A 20,374-nucleotide genomic window follows, 5' to 3' on the forward strand; every position below is an offset into this window, starting at 1 on the left:
ATTGTTGGGTGGAAAAAAATCTAGGTGACTATGCAAAAAATGCATTTTAACCGACATCCGAGCCCCCATCGCTTCATATGACTTTAGCATTTTGTTGACAATTACTTTGTAATTGGTTGCTTTGTGCTTACCAAGAAAATTTTCAACAACCAAAATAAAACTGTCCCAGGCCGCAATTTCTTGTAGAGTCAATTTGCTTTCAAAAATTTCATCTTTCAACAATTTTCTTATTTCTGGTCCAATTAAGATTCCTTGCTTCAGCTTTGCGTCAGATTTGTAAAAAAATATCTCGCAAATATATTTAAATCCATCACTTTGTTTATCCATGGCTTTCACAAAATTTTTGAACAAACCAAGCTTTATGTGGAGTGGAGGAAGGAAAATTTTGTTTGCATCAACTAATGACTGATGTTGCACATTGAAATTGCCTGGGTTGAAATTTGCACGCGTGGGCCATTTTTCTGTACTATAATGCTGTTCATCTGCCGGGCTATTCCACAAACAAAGGAAACACATGTACTTAGTGTAACCCAGCTGCAAACCAAGTAAGAGTCCAACAACTCTTAGGTCACCCCATATATGCCATTTATGGTTTTTATAACTGATGCATGTTAGCAAATTCTTCATTGCTCCATATGTTTCTTTGGTCTTGGTGCTGTAGGCCTCTGGAACTGACGGTTTTTCATTTCCATTGTGTAGTAGAACAGCTTTTAAACTAGTTTTATTGGAATCTATAAAAAGTCTCCATTCACTGGCTTCATATCTTTCATCCATGGAATGCATAAGGCCATTGATATCCGAACAGTAGCAAATGTCTTCTTCAAGACAAAAATAAGGAGCCAAGTTTGCATGCCTTTTTCGAAAAGATGTGATGCTGACGCCTTTTTGCAATAAATTCCATTGCTTCAGTCGTGACCCAAGTAACTCAGATTTTTCTTTTGAAAAATTTAAATCTCTAACCAAATCTCCTTGTGATAAAATGTGTGGGAATTGGAAAGTTTCTTCAGTTGTGGATTCTTCAAATTCAGACGCACTACTTGTTCCCACATCAGTGCTTGTTTCGGATTCAGAATCAAATGAAGTTACTGTTGCTGGAGGTTCTGGAATAGGATATTCGTGGCTATGAGGAACAGGTTTGATTGCTGAAACGCAGTTGGGGTATTTGATTTTGTTTTCTTAGAAAACCCAGCAATGTTTGTCATACAAAAATAGCAATCCATGAAATGATTTCTCTGTTCTCGCCAAACCATTGGGACACAAAATGGCATCTCCTTCTTTTTTTCCATTCATCCATTAGGTTAGGGAAGTGTAGCAAGACGAGCAGCCTAAATGGGGAGCCCACGACTTATCTTCATCTCCCAATTTAACTCCGAAATAAAGTTTGTAAGCATGTTTCAGTCCAGCAGTGATAGGTTTTTGAAGGTCTTGAGGGGTAAACTTTCCACAAATGTAAACTTTTCCACAATTTTTTTTTCTTTCCACGATTTTTTTTTTGTTTTGTTTGCGGTATCTTCAATCGATTTTTTTCGTCATGTTTTTTTAATCAATAAAAGCAACTTTGCAGGCAATAAAGCGATTTAGAGGCACATTAGCAATTGCCAATATAATCAACTATAAGCCAATTTAGAGAAAATAAAAATTGTGAATAACTCAAAAACCTGACGTGATAGAGCAAAACCGATTTCAGATTCGGAATCAGCGCCCCAAACTACGTCTAGAATGGGTATTGGCATCTCAGTTACCGACATGTCATATTTTTTTGTGACGCAGTGTAATTTTTACTTAAGCTCTGATTTTAGGATGCAACAATATATTCTAAGATCTCTGGTATAATTTTTTGAAATTTCTGTCCAAACCCCCTCTTCCCACTTTTGTGTAAAATTGGCTCTTATTGTTTTGATGCCATTTTGTTTATTGTCACTAATTGGGGGGGTTATAAATGCAACTCTCAATGGAAGTCAAACACCACCAGACTCCATTTGTTCAATCTTCATCGCCGATGCCGACACCCGTCCCACCGTCGTCCTGACACTACAAAGACAGGCGTGGGTGCGCCTCAACCATCTCCGTACAGTGGTCGGGCTTTTCCGCTCAACCATGCACCAATGGGAAATGGCTTCTTTCTTCTACATGTGAATGTGGTGCTGAGGAACAGATCGCAGACCCCATCATCAACAATTGCACCATCTTTAAGCCACCTAATGGAGTCGATGGTCTGCGTGGCTTGGATAATGAAACAAAAGACTGGCTGCTCTCTAGTAGCCTTCCAGCTTGGCTCGGAAACATCGAGAATCTGGGGCGGTAAAAGGATAGCCCTCGACCGCAGAGGCTTACTAGACGATGACAACGACGACTTTGTTTACGGCATTTAAAGTTCAAATATTATTTGTTACTGCTCTAAAATACATTAATAATGTTATGTTGCAAGAAAGCCATAAACAGTTTTTATGGTAAAACACGGTAAAGTGGTCATTTCGATTTGTGCGCATGACGTGCATGTGCAAAAGCGTCCCAAACATACACATACTCTGTATTGAAGAAATAGAGAATAGGCTACCACATTAAATTTATCCAAAGTGTTGTACAGCTTTTAGATACAAGTATGGCTTGGTTAGTGTATAATATTGCCGTAGTTTCTGGATGCTTCTAGTGAAAGTAAACCTGTTGTAACTAGCTGCGTAGTTTAAGTATGATGATTAGAAATTGTAATCAAGATTAGAGTTATATGAAAAGTGCTGATTGAAATACCGTACCTTGAAGTCGATTATAAGAGTTGCGGGTGTTGGAAGGAATACTTGGAATCGATTGTAAAACTAGACTAAGTTTTTCAGAGTTAGTTTGATCACAGTTGGTCAACAATTTTTCAAAAGTTGTTTGCTTTGGAGATGAAAACAGTTGATTGTGGCGTATTTTTGGATGCTGTTTCCAGAAATATTCGTTAAAATGCCCGATTAGCTCTGCGTCTATGCAACTTTTCATTTTAGTATGTGGATCTGCTGTAGCCTACATATGGTAAGATTTGGTTGCCCGTGTTTTTTTTTTTTGCTGAGACTTTTCGGTCATTTGTCCAAAATGACTTGAAAAAATTCGGTCATTTTTTATTTATTTCGGCCATTTTTTCTGATGAAAATATTTCCTTTCAAGTAGCTGTTACAAACCAAAATTTGCACTTCCTGACTAGCTACAACACTAAGTGTCGCTGAGAAATGTCGTGTTATATCTGAGAAAAGTTAGAACGGACAAACGTTTCTTCAACGTTCATCAGCAAAACTCAACCTTGCAACACCCGGCCGCAGACATCTTTTATTGCACAGGCAACAAAAGTGCTCAGTAGGAACATGTGTTAAACCGTTAAACGTGCTCCTACTGTTGGCCGGTGGCTTAATCGTTTAGCTATTTACTATCTTCCTAGCAAACTGAAAGTAACTTCTTTCGAATTAAATTGGATCTGTCTAAAATTTTTTTTATGTTAGAAGTTTCTGACCGGTAAAGCGGCGGTCGAATACCCTTGTGGCAAGAATATGGTGCGATACTGATGAGCCCAGCCTCATGGGCAAAACACGTGTCTATCGCTGTCAATTCTTGCTACAAATCGGCTGCCGAGAAACAAGTTTCCGTGTATTCAATGTTATTGCAACGTGGATAATGGATAGTTTCGTAACTTCACATCATTGTTTCAGGTCGCTGTCATACTGGTCATCACCTGAAGCCAACATGATTAACGGGACAGGTAATCTTGGTAATGTGAGAAAAGCAATTAATTGTTAACTTCCCTATGGAGTACTGTATGCCCAATAAGCAAACTTTTATTTCAACATAAGTTTGTCAAGTGTTTCGTCGAATCCCGAAAAACAAAACCTGTTCAAAACAATCGTTAGTTTCAAAAATGTACTCTTAAGAATATGAACCGTATGAACATGTAGTTGAATTGTGAAAGCTGTATTATTGCGATCATTAAGGTAGGTCTACCCTGAAAAAAACTAAAAAAAAAACGTTTTTTTTTTTAAACTTGTTTGGAAACTCTGAGATAGCTAGTTTAAGATTTGCGAAGTTTTGAACTGGTAGGTGGAAGGTTTGGGGCTAAAATAGGGTCTTGAAAGTGGGCACTCCTAGGCATCTTCCCTAGCAACGCCCATAGCAACAACTACTGGCTGGCTTTGTCTGTAACTTAAGATCATCATTTTGAAGCAAACTTTCCAAGACTATTGAGTATTGAACAAAGCTTTAGTTTTCATATTTAATTGATTATTGCATCACTTTTGGGCAAGTTTCAGTCATCAAAAATAGGAAATAATAAAACAAAAACATGAAAAGAAGAAAGTTCAATTTCGTGGTATTGCTAAACAAAGAAAGTTGAATAAGGTTGGTTGTAAGTCTAACAATGGTGGTAGTGATGAACTGTATGATAAGATGTAACACAAGTGTGACCTTTCCTGTAACACCAGAAAGCCATCCAACAACAGAAGATCAAAGCCCTTTATGCCAACCTTCTACTGCAGCAAAAAAATTAAGTGGCAAAATATCTGAATATTCAGAAATCTGCCAAACACTCGACAAGCTTTGACTTGACAAATCAAGAAAAAGAAGCTCTGACACATCCAAGACCAGGAGAAAAACATTAAAAGCACTTAAGAAAGGATTCCAAACCCAAGCAGAGGCAAAAGAAGGGTCTACTTATGATAAACGAGGCTATTAATGTGTTGAAAATGTTCATTGTCGTTTTACGTAAAATGTGATTTTTGACCAAATACAAAATTTCAATCCCAGATATCTCTTTTATTTCTTTGCCAATCGCTTTCAAATTTTTAACACTATCTGACAGAGCAAACATGCAGAGCCTCAGGTCAAAGAATTTTGGAAATTTTGTCCATGTTGCTGTCGACAACTATTTTTTTCATGTCCAAGGATCAAAAATTTCTGAAAAAATGCAACAATTTGAATAAATTTTTATGTTCTCAAAATATCTCAATTTCCTGACATAAAGCTTCAGTCTTGATACTTACAAACATTCTGTTAAAATTTGATTAACATTCAGTAAGTGGTATTAGAAATATTTGTGTTTAAAATTTGTGTATTTTTCACCACTCAGTGGCGGTTTTGGGAAAAACTGCCACATTTTGAAATTTTTTTTTGCTATTTTAAAATTATTTGTACTTCATGCATCATTTTAAAAACAATAAATGAGTTGTATGTTGAGAAATCCACATTTTAGTTTTTTCAGGGTAGACCTACCTTAAACTGTAAAAACCTTTGTCAAAGCACAAAAATTGAATGAATTGCTAGCCTGAATAGAAAGCAGGAAGTATCAACTTTTACTGTAACATCACGGGATTTAACACCATGTGATATTTACGAGTACGTATTTGTCTACTAAGCAGTATTGAAGCAGCACCATGTTCAGGAAGTTGCTGTTAATACACACCATAATAAAAAGTTCTCATTGCAGACTTTAACAAAATAGAAAATTGGGAACCAATTTTAAGCAGCACTCAAAAAGTGAACACCGTCAATTGCTGATCTCATTCTCATACTTTGAAGTGAAATAAATTCAGTTAGATACATGTCAGAGAAGAATTTGTTTTACTCGTAACACAATTATAATTATGGCTATTCACTATTCATCCATTGTACCATTTCAATTGCTTGAAACCTTAAAGTAATTTGTTACAACTATAAAATTTTCAACTAAAACAGCAGTAGTGACAAAGTTTCTAACATTTCCTCATATACTTGCATTCCTCATACAGTACACTGTAAACGAAAACTACAGTGCCTCAAATTCAGTTACAACTCACTAAATTGCGGGCTAATTTGAACATGTGAAAAGATATACTTATCATATTATTATTTTATAACCGCTCACATTTTGTGTTATGTCAATGGACTCGGTAAAATTTTGTTTGCATTGAGGATGAGCATACATTAATTGATTAAAACAAAAATACTTTACAGTACCGGTAAGTGTTTTTACATCAAGTGGAACCAATGCAAGGAGCGTCAATACAGTTTCCTCTAACTTAAATGTTTAGTTCATATTACATTAGGGACCACAGTGGATTAGGCGCTTGCTTTCCAGTCATACAATCTTGGTTTCATCCCGGCTTAAGATGGTTGTTGTAAAGCGCGGCTCACCTTTACCCAGGATGTAATAAATTGGGTAGGCGTAGTTGCTGAAGGAAAAGAGGCGAGAGAAAGGAACTTGCCACCCTACTCTCGTTAGCTCCGAAGTCTTAGTATAATAAAAACCTTGTCTTCTAATCCCCCAATGCGTGGAATCAAGTGTGGCATTCACTTTATAAGGACCACCCTGCAGTAGACCTGCACTTACACAAGTGGAGTGTGTGCTTTGCGAGCCTACTTTACCATATTACCATTGGTTAGAAGGGGTCTGCTACTATTCGGTGAGTCCGATTCGGTGAGAGCCCTATTCGGTGATTTTTTTGAATTTTACCACATATGTTTTTAAAATTTGTTGCTGAAAAATATGGACAAAAAAGGAGCTTATCAGCTGCTAAAAGGTCAAAAATTTGTAATATTGCACAAAGAAGGGTAATCAGAAAAATATCTGAAAAACTAAGTTTCTGCAAGACAGTAATGCATCAGACAATAGTCATGTTTGAAAGTCTAGTGTATTTGAAAAGGGTTGGTAAGACCCATGGTTCCAACCCCAACAGATGATCACATGATGAGAAAGATGAGAGTGCGCCAGGCCTTAAAGCAGCCGGCGGCCATGGCCGCTAAGTAGTGCTTGAATGACCGCCGGTGCTACCTCCTCCATCGGCCAAGTTTGGCCGCCGGTTTCTTCTAGCCAATTATTTAATTTCACAATAGAATGATCGTGGATTAAATGTCGAAAATATGTAGTATCAAAGAGTGACGCAGAATTAGGTCAGCGCATCATAGTCACTACTGTTGTATTGAATATATCCAGCTGCGATCACCAACGCTGTAAGTCTTGTTTGCAATTCCCGATGTTTATTTTAATGAAGTGTTAATCCGAAGTGCTAATTTACATCAGCTGGCAATATTGTCATTTTTATATCGATTCAATGTTGTCGGACATTGAATCGTTGTTAAAAAGGAGAACTAGGTTAGTTGACATCCGTGGGTAAAACAAGTGTCTTCATAGTTGAGAACGCTGTGGGTTTGTGACTTCACTCCCTCAATGGTGACATCATAACGGAATAAATGGTCAGGTTTTATGAAAGGCGGTATGCAGTTGAAACAATTTACTGAGCTGCGAGCAGTTAAAACAATTTAAGGTCGTTAGATGGTCCCGCAATACCGGATTACAATCCCGATAAAGCATTTAATGCGTGGTACAACGATTCTATTGCAGGACGTCGCCCAGACTTCAACAACGCTAAGTGATCATTTTAACATTGTTGCAAGTTTAATGCTATTTACTTGTGCTATCGTTATTGTATTTTGGCCTCCAAGCACGCAGATTTGGCCGCCGAGAAGGAGATCTCGGTAGGCCACGATGGCTGCCGGAAAAAAACACGAGTTTTAAGGCCTGGTGCGCTCACCCATGTGTTCCGGCAAAAGACTAGATTGTACAAAGACTGTTGTGCACAGACACAAATGCAGCTAGGCTACTACTATACAATGTTGTATTAGCGATAAAATTCACCTCAACATCTAGAAAGTAGCTAATAAAAACGATGTTTTTACCCTTTATGGAACCTAAAAAATGTGCATTCGCAAAATCTCACCTTGATTGAACACCTGAAAAGTGGAAGGAACTAGAAAGTATTACTGCATTTACTGATGATTCAACTGTGCAACAGCTCACCTCTCAGATATTTTTCTTTGTGAGTACTCTTCTTTGTGCAACATCACATTTTTTTGACCTTTTTACGACTCATAAGCCTTCTTTTTGCCCATATTTTTCGGCAACAAATTTTGAAAAAAGTTGAACTTTTTGTTTCTGTTAGTTGTTTGTTTCCAAAAGAAACAGCTCATTTATAACTATTTGCACAGAAGCATCTGTTACATAATAGTATAGTTACACCATAAAATATATGACATAGCATTTGAGATCATTTTTTTGCCATATTGTGAAAATCCTCAATTTTGACAGGTGGTCTTAAACTTTTGAGTGCGACTGCATAGTAGATAAACTTACTGAGTTCATAGATTTTGCCAGGAATCCCATTTGTCTTGATTGATTTGATCTTTATCTTTGGACTGGGAAAGCTTCTTTACTGGTAGATGCTTTGAATCACTGGCGCAGGTCTGGTCACCGACATTGACAGAATGGAGTTTCGAATAGGTGTTGAAGTATTGTTGCCGAGGAATTATTTCATCCACTAGGTACCGCTGAATAGAGAGCAGTTCGGAAATGCATTGCTTGAGGACACACCCAACAGCGAACCAGCGCCGTTTGATCTTGAGTCGGGCGCTTAACCACTGAGCCAATGGGGCAGACAATGATTAACCATTTATTTAAAATATAATTTTTATGCGTGTTGATAACATCGGAGCTTTATTTGTTCGTTTTACGTATTTTTCAAATTTTCTTCTTTTTTTACATGTGCTAGCTGAAGATGCTATTACTATAGCGAAATCGATTCTTAACTTAATAAATTACACTAACAGGTTAGATTGTTGTGCAAATGCCAGCATTTGATGAATGCAAATTAGCAGTACCATCTTTATAGAAGATCAACAATCACCTCAGTTAGACTTCAGGAAAAGCAGATTCCGGCATGAACAGACAAAACAAGATATTTGATTATATACCTAGAATCGCGAGTACCTGGAGTAAGAATTTTAAAGAATGCGTGAAATTAATAAAATTGCAAACTTTGATGGTGTTTTTGGCAAGATGCATCACATGCCGAATACTTATACCTTCAAATGACAGAAAAGGAATGGACTTCGACTTGCTTTTGCAACAGCAAACTAGATCAATACAAAATCAAATGTTATCTATGAAACAAACCCTCATTGAAACAAACAGATATTGGAAGACGCTATCAAACGAACAAAAAAGGAATTTACTAAATTTTAAACAAGCTGAAAAATCGACGCACATCACAAGGTTTCAATGGCTTTGGAATAAGCAAAAAAAGAAACCGAGAAGAATTTGGACATTTGATACATCAAAATTCCAATTCTAAAAACCAACGAGATAGAAAGAGATACAAGATGAGAAAGATCTTCAAAAGAAAACAAGACAGTCTTAAAAGAGCAGAAACAATGATTTTAAATAAATCAGACATACAATTAGAAGAAACAGACAAACTCTTGCTGATGCATGGCTTAAATTTTGTCCCCACACCCAAATGGTCTCATAAAACGGAAACTAATGAATGGTTAACTTTGCACCAACACATTAGAAGAGTAGAGTGGTTCAACGTTTTAAAACATGGCGAACAAGAGGAAGAACAAAAAACAACTATACCACCCAAATTAAAAGTAACAAAACACTCTCGACCAGACCCAGATCTCATTGACGAAAAAATTAAAGTTTACACGGATATGGCTACTTCAAAATTAAGAAATCTAGGAGATATGGTGACACATAACTTTAAACACAAGAACAATTTGGACACAGGATTAAGAAAAAGCTTAAAAAAACTAACCAATCTGACACAAAACAATACCATAGTCATTTGCAGAGCGGACAAAGACGGGAAAATTTTGATAATAAATTACAAAGACTACCAACAAATCTTGGAACGAGAGTTAAACTCTTTTAAAAAAATGGATATTACACAGAAAGGAATTGATGCACAACTGAACTTGATCCTGCAAACATGTGAAAAGGAAATAATATCACTTCACGAACTAAATGTTATTGACGACGATTTACTCTTCCATACCATTGGAAGAAAAAAATCTGCACAAGGGATATACACCAAAATTACAGGTAGTAAAGCAAAATATTTTTCGACCAAAGACCCAGCATTTGCCTACCCCCTGTTCAAAACACACAAACTCACACAGGACAATTTAAAAACCATCAATGTCACTGAAATTTCTGTACGATTGCTACAGGCATCTGGCCACATCACAACATCCAGAATCACCGCTTTAATTGAACATTTGCTTAAACCCGTCAGCATAACTTTTTGTCAAAGTGAAATAAAGGAATTCTGTAGAGATAGTAAACACTACGTAGAAACACTCGTGCAATGGCAATCTGACAAAGAGACCCAAATCACAGAAAAGCTTGAAAGCAATCAATTACATTTAGTTGCCGCTGACGTCAAAGCTCTTTATCCTAACGTCAAAAGATCATTAATTAAAGAGGCACTGAAATATGCTTTAGATCAACACACCACATATCCTCGGATTGCAATAGAAACACTCACAGATTTGACGTTGTATTGTCTTGACAATGTTATCACGCAAAACGGTGAGAGTTTCTATAAGCAACCAGAGGGTATAATAACAGGTGACAACCATTCTGTATCAATCGCCAACATTGCCATGCACTACGTCATCAAAACAGCTTCCAACACATTGAAACAAGCAGAAATATTCAAATGCTTTATAGATGACATAATGTGGATATCATTTGGCCAAAAGACCACAGAATTGATAAAACGCAGCTTAATTACAGCATTTCAAAATCACGACTTGGAACTTACTTTCAGAGAAATCAACACCTCCCAAACTGATAAAAATGTTGAGTTCCTAGATGTTAACCACCGCACTTGCAAAACTTTGAACTTTAAATTTGTGACCACCAACTACACCAAAGAAACAGCTATTGATCGCTTGTACCTCAATGGTAAATCACATCACCCCACATCTACATTCAAGGCAATCATACATGGAGAAGCACTACGACTCAGGAGATTGAATGAAACACAACACGACTACACTGCAGCACTTAAACATCTTAAAAACAAGGCTTTGAAATCAAATTTTCCCCAAAAACTTATCAAAGAAAAAATTCAACTTGCTGAAAAATGGACAGAACGAATACCTAAACCCACAGAAAAAAATGCAACCAAAGCCCACAGAGTAATCTGGCCTACATCTTTTCCTAATTTACTCAAGACCACCAACGCAGAGAAAAAACTACAGCCCAATCAAATGATGACATATAAAAAGCCAAGCACGCTGGGAAATTTACTCACAAAATACAAAAAAATTGCCCTGAATACAGTAACACCAACCAATGGCTACTCCAAACCATGCGGCAAATGTGCACTGTGTGGTAACCATGGAGCGCATAAGCCTATGGTAAAAGAATGCACCTCTATTAAATGTAAACTCAACAAAACATACAGTCTCAAACAAAAAAAAAACAAAAACAAAAATTAACTTGCCAAAATTACGGGATATACATTGCAACGTGCACCATATGTCACGAACACTATGTAGGACAAACCATGACAAAATTTTCCACACGTTGGGCCACACATAGATCTATTTGGAACAGTTTTAATTACTTTGATTAATCCGGTGACAAAGCAGCATTATTGAAACATTATGCGAAACTCCACAATATTGAACTCAAAAAGAAACCAGCTCTGGCAGACTGCCTTGTCGTTACTTTCGCCGAACAACCCAGCAAACATTATTTAGACATCGCTGAAGATAAATGGTTACATACAATCAAAGCCACCATAAACATACAGAAATTGATTCGACCAACCACTTAAATCCCATGTCATCAGCAACCTCCGACCCCTGTGGTGTAGATTCTTCAACTATGCCCATTTAAACGTATTCTTTTTTTACGCTTTGTCTATGTAAGCTTATGGCAATGGACTGAAATTAAATTGCGTTTTTCTTTGTATTCGTCTTGTTGAACTGTTGTAATTTACTAGATGGATGCCCATTTACACTTATTCTTTATTGACGCTTTATCGATATAAACTTGCGGTAATGGACTGAAACTAAATTGCGTTTTTTCTTTGTATTCGCCTTCTTAAACTGTTGTAATTTACTAGACGGATGATCAGGTTAATGTATTTCTTGAATTTTGTACCAGTATATTGTTGGAAATCGTGGGAGAACACCAGTTAAGATTTAGGCTTGCAGGTTTTGATTTTAATATTATGTAACCATCTATTTAAAATATAATTTTTATGCGTGTTGATAACATCGGAGTTTGCTTTATTTGTTCGTTTTACGTATTTTTCAAATTTTCTTTTTTTACATGTGCTAGCTGAAGATGCTATTACTATAGCGAAATCGATTCTTAACTTAATAAATTACACTAAGAGGTTAGATTGTTGTGCAAATGCCAGCATTTGATGAATGCAAATTAGCAGTACCATCTTCTCAAAGATGTTAGAAAAATTCATTCACACGTTTGCCAGAAAGCACTTCGTCATTTTTGCAATTTTGTTGAGGAGGAATTGGCAGCATTTGGCTTTATAAGAGAGAAATATAAAAACACTTTGAGAACCACTGGCCTAGACAGATCTTCGTATTCTTCTTTCCTGATATGTCCGAGACAGTGCACGGAAAGAATGGCACAAATGCAAAAGAGGAAAAAATGGCACAATGACATTTCCTTCTTTGCTAAATTTGGAGATCTAATAGACATGTTACTTTGATGCAACCTATGTCAGCGGCACCTACTGCCCTGGCCGTCAACGTCATCAAGATGATACCATGGTCAACTTTCCCCGTGTAACTCCTCGTTACCCTCCTGAGGTCTGGAATGTGCATCAGGCAACTGTCAACGGCTGCCGCTGCCCCAGTACGAATAACCAGTGTGAGGGATGGAACTGCCGTTTCTTCCATCTCATTGACCACCGCCACCCTTTCATCTGGAAGTGTATAAGGCACTTAGGCAGGAAGAAGCTAGAGTCTTTGCCATGCTGGCACAAGAGGGTCTACGTTGAACAACAACGCCTGAAGAACCTCTGTAACGACTACATTGCAAGGCGCAAGACATCTGCATAGTTCTTGTCTGGTGCCGGTCACAGTATTCGCTTTGGAGATGCCTAGTGTAAATTATGTGAACAGTTGGCCATTCTGGATGGACATATGAATAGTTATTAAATATAGGTTCACCATCTCGTTTTGCATAGCCATCAATCATTTTATTTTTCGTCATTAACCCGTCCGGAACAAAAATGATACTACTAGCTACAATAGTCGAAATACCAGCTCGTCAATGAACGAAAAAAGGTGGCAAAACCTTGAAAGGTTTAAGACATGCCTGAAAAGTAGTTTATGTAGTAATTATATGTCTGTAGCTGGCATGTAGCATGGCCACAAACCCCCCTCCCACAAAAAAGCCAAGCCATGCAATGTTTACATGGCAAAATAAAAAAAAGTTTTGAAAAAAAATTACAAAAAAATGTGTTTGTTATCAAGTTAGCATTTTTTGTTGTAATTTAGTTTGCAAGAAGGAATTTGTGCCATTTTTTTCTTTTGCATTCGTGCCATTTTGTCCTAAAATCGTCCGAGACATTTGAGTTGACTTTCGGTTATGCCAGTGGTTCCCAACCAGGGGGGAATTCCCCACCAGGGGGGAATTTAGTTTTAGGATTGTAAACCTTTTTAAGCCTAATAAGTTGGCCTAGACAAGACCGTTAAAGAGGAAATTATTATTAGATTAACTCTCAATTATTTAAGCAACTGTGCACTGACATGGATGCAGACCATCACGTAGGCTTACCTCTTTTTCATACAAATACTCGATGCTTTCAAGAGGAAACGTAACCAAGCGAGTGTTTGAGCTCAGAGACGAGCTTAAATTAATTTTTGACCTTGAAATAAAATTGGAATTTGTTTCATTGCTGAATGATTAGATTCCTTGCTTATTTGGTTGATTTGTTTGGTCCATTGAATAAACTAAATCTGAAAATGCAAGGGAAAAATGCCAATATACGGTATATATTCAATCGCCATCTCCATTCAAAGCAGATTGCGCATCAACGGGTTATCTGTATCTATGAGCCATTGACATGTTGACACCATGTGAATTTACAAGTTGTACTGCTTCCATGCTGGCTCAAGGCAGGTTGGAAGAGTGTGATTGATTTATGTCACTGTCATTTGGAGATTGTCTTAAGATACTAGAAGGCTCTGCTGTCCTGGTCGCGAGGGGACAACGTTTTGTCTGGCCTCTATCTTTCGATTAGCCTGGCTTGGGTGGCCCCTCCAGGAGCAGATGAGTAGGCTACCGCTCAGCATTTAAAGATGCTTTCACCAGCTAGCTTGATAATTAATTGAAAGAGAAGAATTAGAATGAACAATTGAACATGTTACCATGTTTAAAGAATTATCATCGGTGCTGGTTGTTGACGACAAGAACAAGTTCTTTCAGAGTTGGAAAAATAATTGATTTTGCAACATCTCACAGCATTAGAACTACAGACGAAATCGGTTAATAGTATACTGCTTAAACGTATCAATCGTTTATTTGAATCAAAACCTAAAATCCCAAACCAAATCCAATACCGCTTAAAAGAATAAGTCAGATAAAAGCATCAGGATTTGCTTCTAGTTTGCATACTTCATTCATTTAATCGTAAAATTATACCCGTTAGCGAAAAGAGAATGTCTCTTCTTTGCTTCGCATTATTGTCTGCATCTGCAATGTTCAAACGCGAAATGAAGCAAGGGTGAGACAGACGCCTGCGCTCAAAACAAAGACAAGTGTCTGTAATCCCAGGCCATAATCTTATGTGCTAGACATCGCACTACAAAGAACCAATTTTCGCACAGCTGGGCTTCATTAAAACAGAAGAGCACACAAAAGGAATAATCACACTAAAGAAGTTTAAATGCTTTTGATGTCATCCGTCGGCGACTAGCCTTCCAAGGAATGGACATGGACAAATTATTTCGGCCGAAGAGGGAAGTGTTGGAAAGCATGTCCAAAAGTTTTTACCAGAAAACTTTGGAGAATTTTTTTTAAATTGCTGAAAAAAAGTAGCCTACTGTTGTAAAATGCAGTGCATAATTTCATTTGTGCAGTTTCGTTCAGTTGAAGAACATTGCAAATTAATTATTTTACAAGACAGCGCAAAAGACTTGAAAAAAAACTTTGCGATTTCAAAACAATGTGTGTGAGCCGTGTTTTTCTACCATACCACTATTTTCGTAGGCCACGTTCCATACTCAAAACTACACAGCTAGTACGAGCTAAAAATAGCACGCTTGAATCAAAAACGTCAACGTCAAAGTTCGCGCTGTGATGTCACAGAGATCGGTGAGATTAAAAGAAGTCCGATTGCCCCAGTTTGCAGAAAAATGCTTTGATCTTACCTGCTCAGCCAAGTCAGCAAAGCTGGTCTTTTTTACATTGTTTCAACGTCTGCAGATGATAATTCAATGTAAAAAGGACCAGTTTTGCTGGCTGGAACATACAGCATAGTGTTATGTAACACAGAACTAGTAAATTCTTCAAAGTTTAACCAGAATTGTAAACAGTTGTAGGAAGCATCAGTTGTAATGTGCGTTGCAGCCTAGTCAGCACAGACATCTTCCCAACAATTACGCCCATTCACAATAAACTTTTTTTTTAGTAAATTGGTTAAACGAATCAATCGTATAACCGTATCAAAACGTCTGGCAAATAGGTGATTCGATTAACCGATTTCGTGTGTAGAACTCATTCGATATTTTTGTGATATTTATGACAGCTTGATTTAATACCAAATTCATTCACCTTGTTGATTGAAAAACTTCCCGATAAATTGCAGGAATGAATTTTTAGAACTCAAAACGGATTCTTGCGCAAGAGATTTCTTCAGCGAAAAATCAATCATCGTATTTTGGCCATTAATGTGTAATTCCTATCTCACAGTGGCAGAGACAGCTATTCGAAGTATCCTTCTATTTGCTTTCACTTATCTATGCGAATCAGGTTTTTCAGCTCTTGCAAAACAAAACAGAGAAACAGATTGGACGTGGAAAATGATATTCGCTGTGCTCTTTCCAATACTCTTCCACCACATTCCTGTGTTGTCGAAACAAAAAAATTACAAGCTTCACACAGACTGTTGAATGCATTGACTATTATGTTTTTAATGTATTCTTTGAATAATATGCTTTTCAGCAAAGTCCTTCAATAATTAAATTATTTTAGTATGAAAAGGAATATTAGCCTGCAGGCTAAAAAGCTAATTAACCTACTAGTGAAAGTTTAGTTGATCTTACAAGACTTAGATTAAAATATTAATCTAAACGAATTTTTAATAAACAAAATTTATAGGGGGAAATTTAGATTTGAATATCGACTAAAAGGGTCCACTGGATAAAGAAGGTTGGGAACCACTGGGTTATGCTAAAAATTCCTTATTTTGTTCTACGCGGTTTAAAACTTCTGCATTTGCATTAGCATCTATTTATGAAATCCGGAGCGTTATTCTGCCAAACTCTGTTTCAACTGCTTTGATTTTGGCCTAGTTTTTGCGGTGAAGGTTCATGTCCCACAAACATGCTGGAGAATAGACCACAGTAAGACTTAAAGAAATCGAACCTTCAAAGAGATCTAAAGTTTGCAACCTCATCAAGGTTGCAAAAAAATCGTTTTTTTTTAATAAAACCCAACCCATCCTGGGTTTTTTGGTAAAAAAAGTTTTATGGATACAAATGAGTTTTATCATGGAAAATTAGACAAGAAAGAATTTTTTATTAGAGTTTAGTTATTGGTATAAGGTTAAGTAGATTATTATTCATGTAATATACGTGTTTGTGAAAAATCGTGCTGCTGAGCAGTGAGTTGCTGGTTGTTAAGCGCACTAACTGTAGCAAGAATTAGATGAAAGATTTGATTAGTTGTTGAAAGTAGAAGCTTTGAAAGGCTTGTGTGGAGTTAGTTACTTTAACTACACTACTTAAGACCTATGCTACGACAATCATTTTTCATAGCACATGACTAGGCAACTGTATTCTGAACGACGCTAGTTCTAACCGCTACTACCACAGCCAATCACAGCATCAGGCTAAAACAGGTCGTTAGTATCTACATTGTGGAATAAGCAACAAAGCAACGATCATGCTGCTAAAAGCGAAACTCAACACAAACCTCTCAAAGGTTCTATTTTTAACAACCAATCAAATCTTGCTGTGGCCTTACCCAATGCGATCATGTTCAATTGATTTTTGTTGACAATATAAACAACAGTTTTGCTGACAAATTTTGGTACCGCACTAAAAAGATCTTTGCAAACAATGATGACTTATCAAAATGTTTGGGGTATGACTTGCTGTTGACACTATTGTTTTTAACGTATGCGGCAGCGTCGGCTGGACAAAGGGCAAATAACACATCATTTGTACAATCAGCTTTGTAGCTATCAACTAGTTCAAAATAAGCTTAACTGAAAATAATCTAGCAGACTGCAATTGCTTGTATGCTGTTTAAAATTGAGCTATCTCGTGTGAAAATAAATTAGTTTTTTCAATAGAGAGAAACCGCTCAGTGACTATGACGGTTACCTTAGTGCTGTAAGAATATGCAGTAATAATAAGACTATAAACAGATAAAACCAAGCAACCACACAGCATTTAACATAATATATTAAACTGAACATAAACTACAAACATTTTCGGCCATACACATGTTAGCCATTTTCAAGTAACGAAAAAATAACTGATTTTTTGAAATTAATTTAAATTTTACATCTACATTGAAATAAATAACTGATCTACACAATGAATTGAAAACGAAATACATAAGAATGAAACGGCAAAGCAGAGGAGAAAGACACATCACATGGCGATTAATTTCACGAGGCAAACACGCATCACATGATGAATTAAGAAAAGACGTTAAGCAAATAAGAAGCACTTGCGGCAAACAACTGCGTATTGAGGCGAGGATTGCATGATTTTATTAGCAAAGCCTCGTGGATTTTAGTGTCAAATTCGGTGAAACATTTACGCAAAACTCTAGATTTCAAGGATGGTTTGTTGTTTAAACATGATTGGCAATCGAATATATGGTCTTTAATGGCACTTCTTCTGTTCAAATTAGTTAAATCTAAGTGCTCCCTCACTCTCGTGGCCAAATGCCGCGTGGACATATCAATGTATTGTACAGTTCGCATCATGCGAACAAGTGAACTTGTACACGACATTTGAACACAAGCAGGAGGGAGTCCCAGATTTAAGCTGAAAATAATAACCCACTTTAAATGTTTTATATACGGGAATAATATTCACGTTAAAATTTACCAAAATTTTATACTAATAAGACTGGTCAACACATGATTTGTTGTCTGAAATGTTAAACCTAACTTGGGCGCTGATTTTGAAAAGTTTAATCAGTGTTTTTTCATTAGCTCTGGTTTTCGAGATATGGTATACCCTGTGACACCAAATTTTTTCGAGTACCTTGAGACCGGAATTCTTTTACACAACTTCAAAGTAGTCGAGTGCTCGGAGTAGTTTAGGCCAGGGGTCCAAATTTAGGTTACGAGACTTTTCACTCTGGGTTACAAAACAATTTAAACTTACCACAAATGTACTGTTGTATCACACCTTCAGACACCCAAATGGTGTTAGCTTTAATCAACTGAGAATTCACATAAGCTTAAACACAATAAGGTTAACTAACAAACCTTCTACAAAAGGATTCAACGACTTAACGAAAGTAACTGCACAGCTACAAGCAAAACCAGTCTGAAGCTACAACTCAGTCCCCTGGGCAAAGCCTTTGTGGTTTTCCACAAAATAGAACTCATTCGTGGCAAAAAAAAGTAATCAGTGTTAACTCTTAATGCATAGTGCTTCCGGACAGAAATGTCCAAAATCGAGTAGGTACATTGCGTCTCAAAATTACAGTATTTGCAATACTTTAATTATTGCATTGTTATCCAATGTTAAGTAGTTTAAGAGCTGAGTCATTCCATGTATAATCAACCAATTTGTTTTAAATTTGTAACCACTACTCTTGGAATTTGATAATTTCAATATATGTTATAGACCTTGGAAAATCCTAAAGATTAAAAAAAAATTTTTTTAAATATCTCCAGGCGTTTTCGAGTTATTTAAAGTTGAATTTTTCGCCACATGGTGGCGTTTGGTTAGTGAGCACTGGTCACGCTACATGATTTTCTTTAATATCTTTATTTCTGAAGGTAGAATAATGAAACAAATGTCGAATCCAGCATTTTTGGGGTCAAGGAATTCGTTTAAGCACTTAAAAAATCTATAACACACCTCCTTCATGGAGTAAATTAAGTTTTTTTCATTAATGTCAAAGTTCAAGTTTACGATGCAATTACAAAAATAGCAATCGCATTGGAAACATAATTTTTGCACTTTTGTGTAGCATGGTTCATGTATTTTCATATATCCAAAAATTGGAAACTTGTTTTTTGTGCTTTAAGAATAAAGTTGGTTTTAACAGCAAGCCCCAATTTGATGATATCAAGTTTGAGTCAATTTGATTTTGATGAAATGGCTTAGATATTTTTTTTGCAAGTTGAAAATGATATAAGGGACCAATGAGCAATTTGGCTAGAAATACATGTATTGGATAGGCCTACCTGCCTACAGAAAAAAATATGGTAGCATCTATAGGCCTATAATGGTTATAGCCTCCTCCTTTTAACCAACAATACTCTGTTTAGATTTAGAAAAATAATAAAGCATTTATCTGTTATAATATAAATGGAGTGTTGCACTATTGGTGTTTTGTTGCAGCAAGACTGTCATAAAACTTTTTACACAGCGAAAATTGAATTGATACCTTTGGGAAGTTTATGTTCTGCAGACCGAGAGTTGCTATTATGGAGAACTGCTTTGAAAGACAAAGCAGAGGAAGTAACTAATTTATGCATGCACCACAAAGAGATCTTTTTGACGTCAAGATTTCAGCACAGGTTCAAAAATTGTTGTGACATTTATAAATCTCACAAGAAGAAAGCCAAAGGTAGCATTTTAATTACACTTGAAATTGCCAAAAAGATGGAAAAACTCTCAATCTGCGTTAAACCTGGATGGCGCGTTTTTGCGACATGCTACAAAAGATTTCAAACAGATTATAATTGTTTGGGTGATTCACAAACAAGTTCAAATCCATCTACAAGTGATTCTGACAGCTTAAATTCCAGCTTTGATTGTGATCCAAAATCGCAGTTTCACCAAGATTTAGCAAAAGAAACGTTAAATAAAACTTTTCAATCTGTTGGCATGTCTCCAGTTGGACCTTCACATAGTCTACCAAAACGACAGCGTATTCTAAAAGCAAAAGATAAAGTATCAAAGGTGGCACGAAAATTAGAAAACTCTTTTGCAACTGTTATTGGCACAGAAGAAGAAAATATTACAATTCATGGAAACACTACCATCACTGCAAATGAGATCAAGTTGTTGCAGAAAAAAGCAAAAGACCAAGATCTGTTAATGGAACATGTCAAAACAAAGATTGCTGGTGCAAGTTCATATAATGAAAAAGTAATGCTCCTCACACTGAAACCCCAATTATGGTCAA

The 20,374-nt window shown here is 36.6% G+C and overlaps 1 protein-coding gene across 1 annotated transcript in view; it reads left to right on the plus strand.

Moving 5' to 3' along the window:
* The window catches only part of LOC145770030 (lysosome membrane protein 2-like), a 78,603-nt gene that overhangs the window by 43,756 nt on the left and 14,473 nt on the right, over nucleotides 1-20,374 (plus strand). Inside the window, exon 6 of the mRNA XM_082581616.1 lies at nucleotides 3,681-3,730. Coding sequence (XP_082437742.1) covers nucleotides 3,681-3,730 — 50 coding nt within the window. The remainder of the gene's footprint in view (nucleotides 1-3,680; nucleotides 3,731-20,374) is intronic.

This window comes from Aplidium turbinatum, chromosome 1 (genome assembly GCF_918807975.1).
Source record: "Aplidium turbinatum chromosome 1, kaAplTurb1.1, whole genome shotgun sequence".
In the NCBI taxonomy this organism is placed as follows: domain Eukaryota; kingdom Metazoa; phylum Chordata; class Ascidiacea; order Aplousobranchia; family Polyclinidae; genus Aplidium; species Aplidium turbinatum.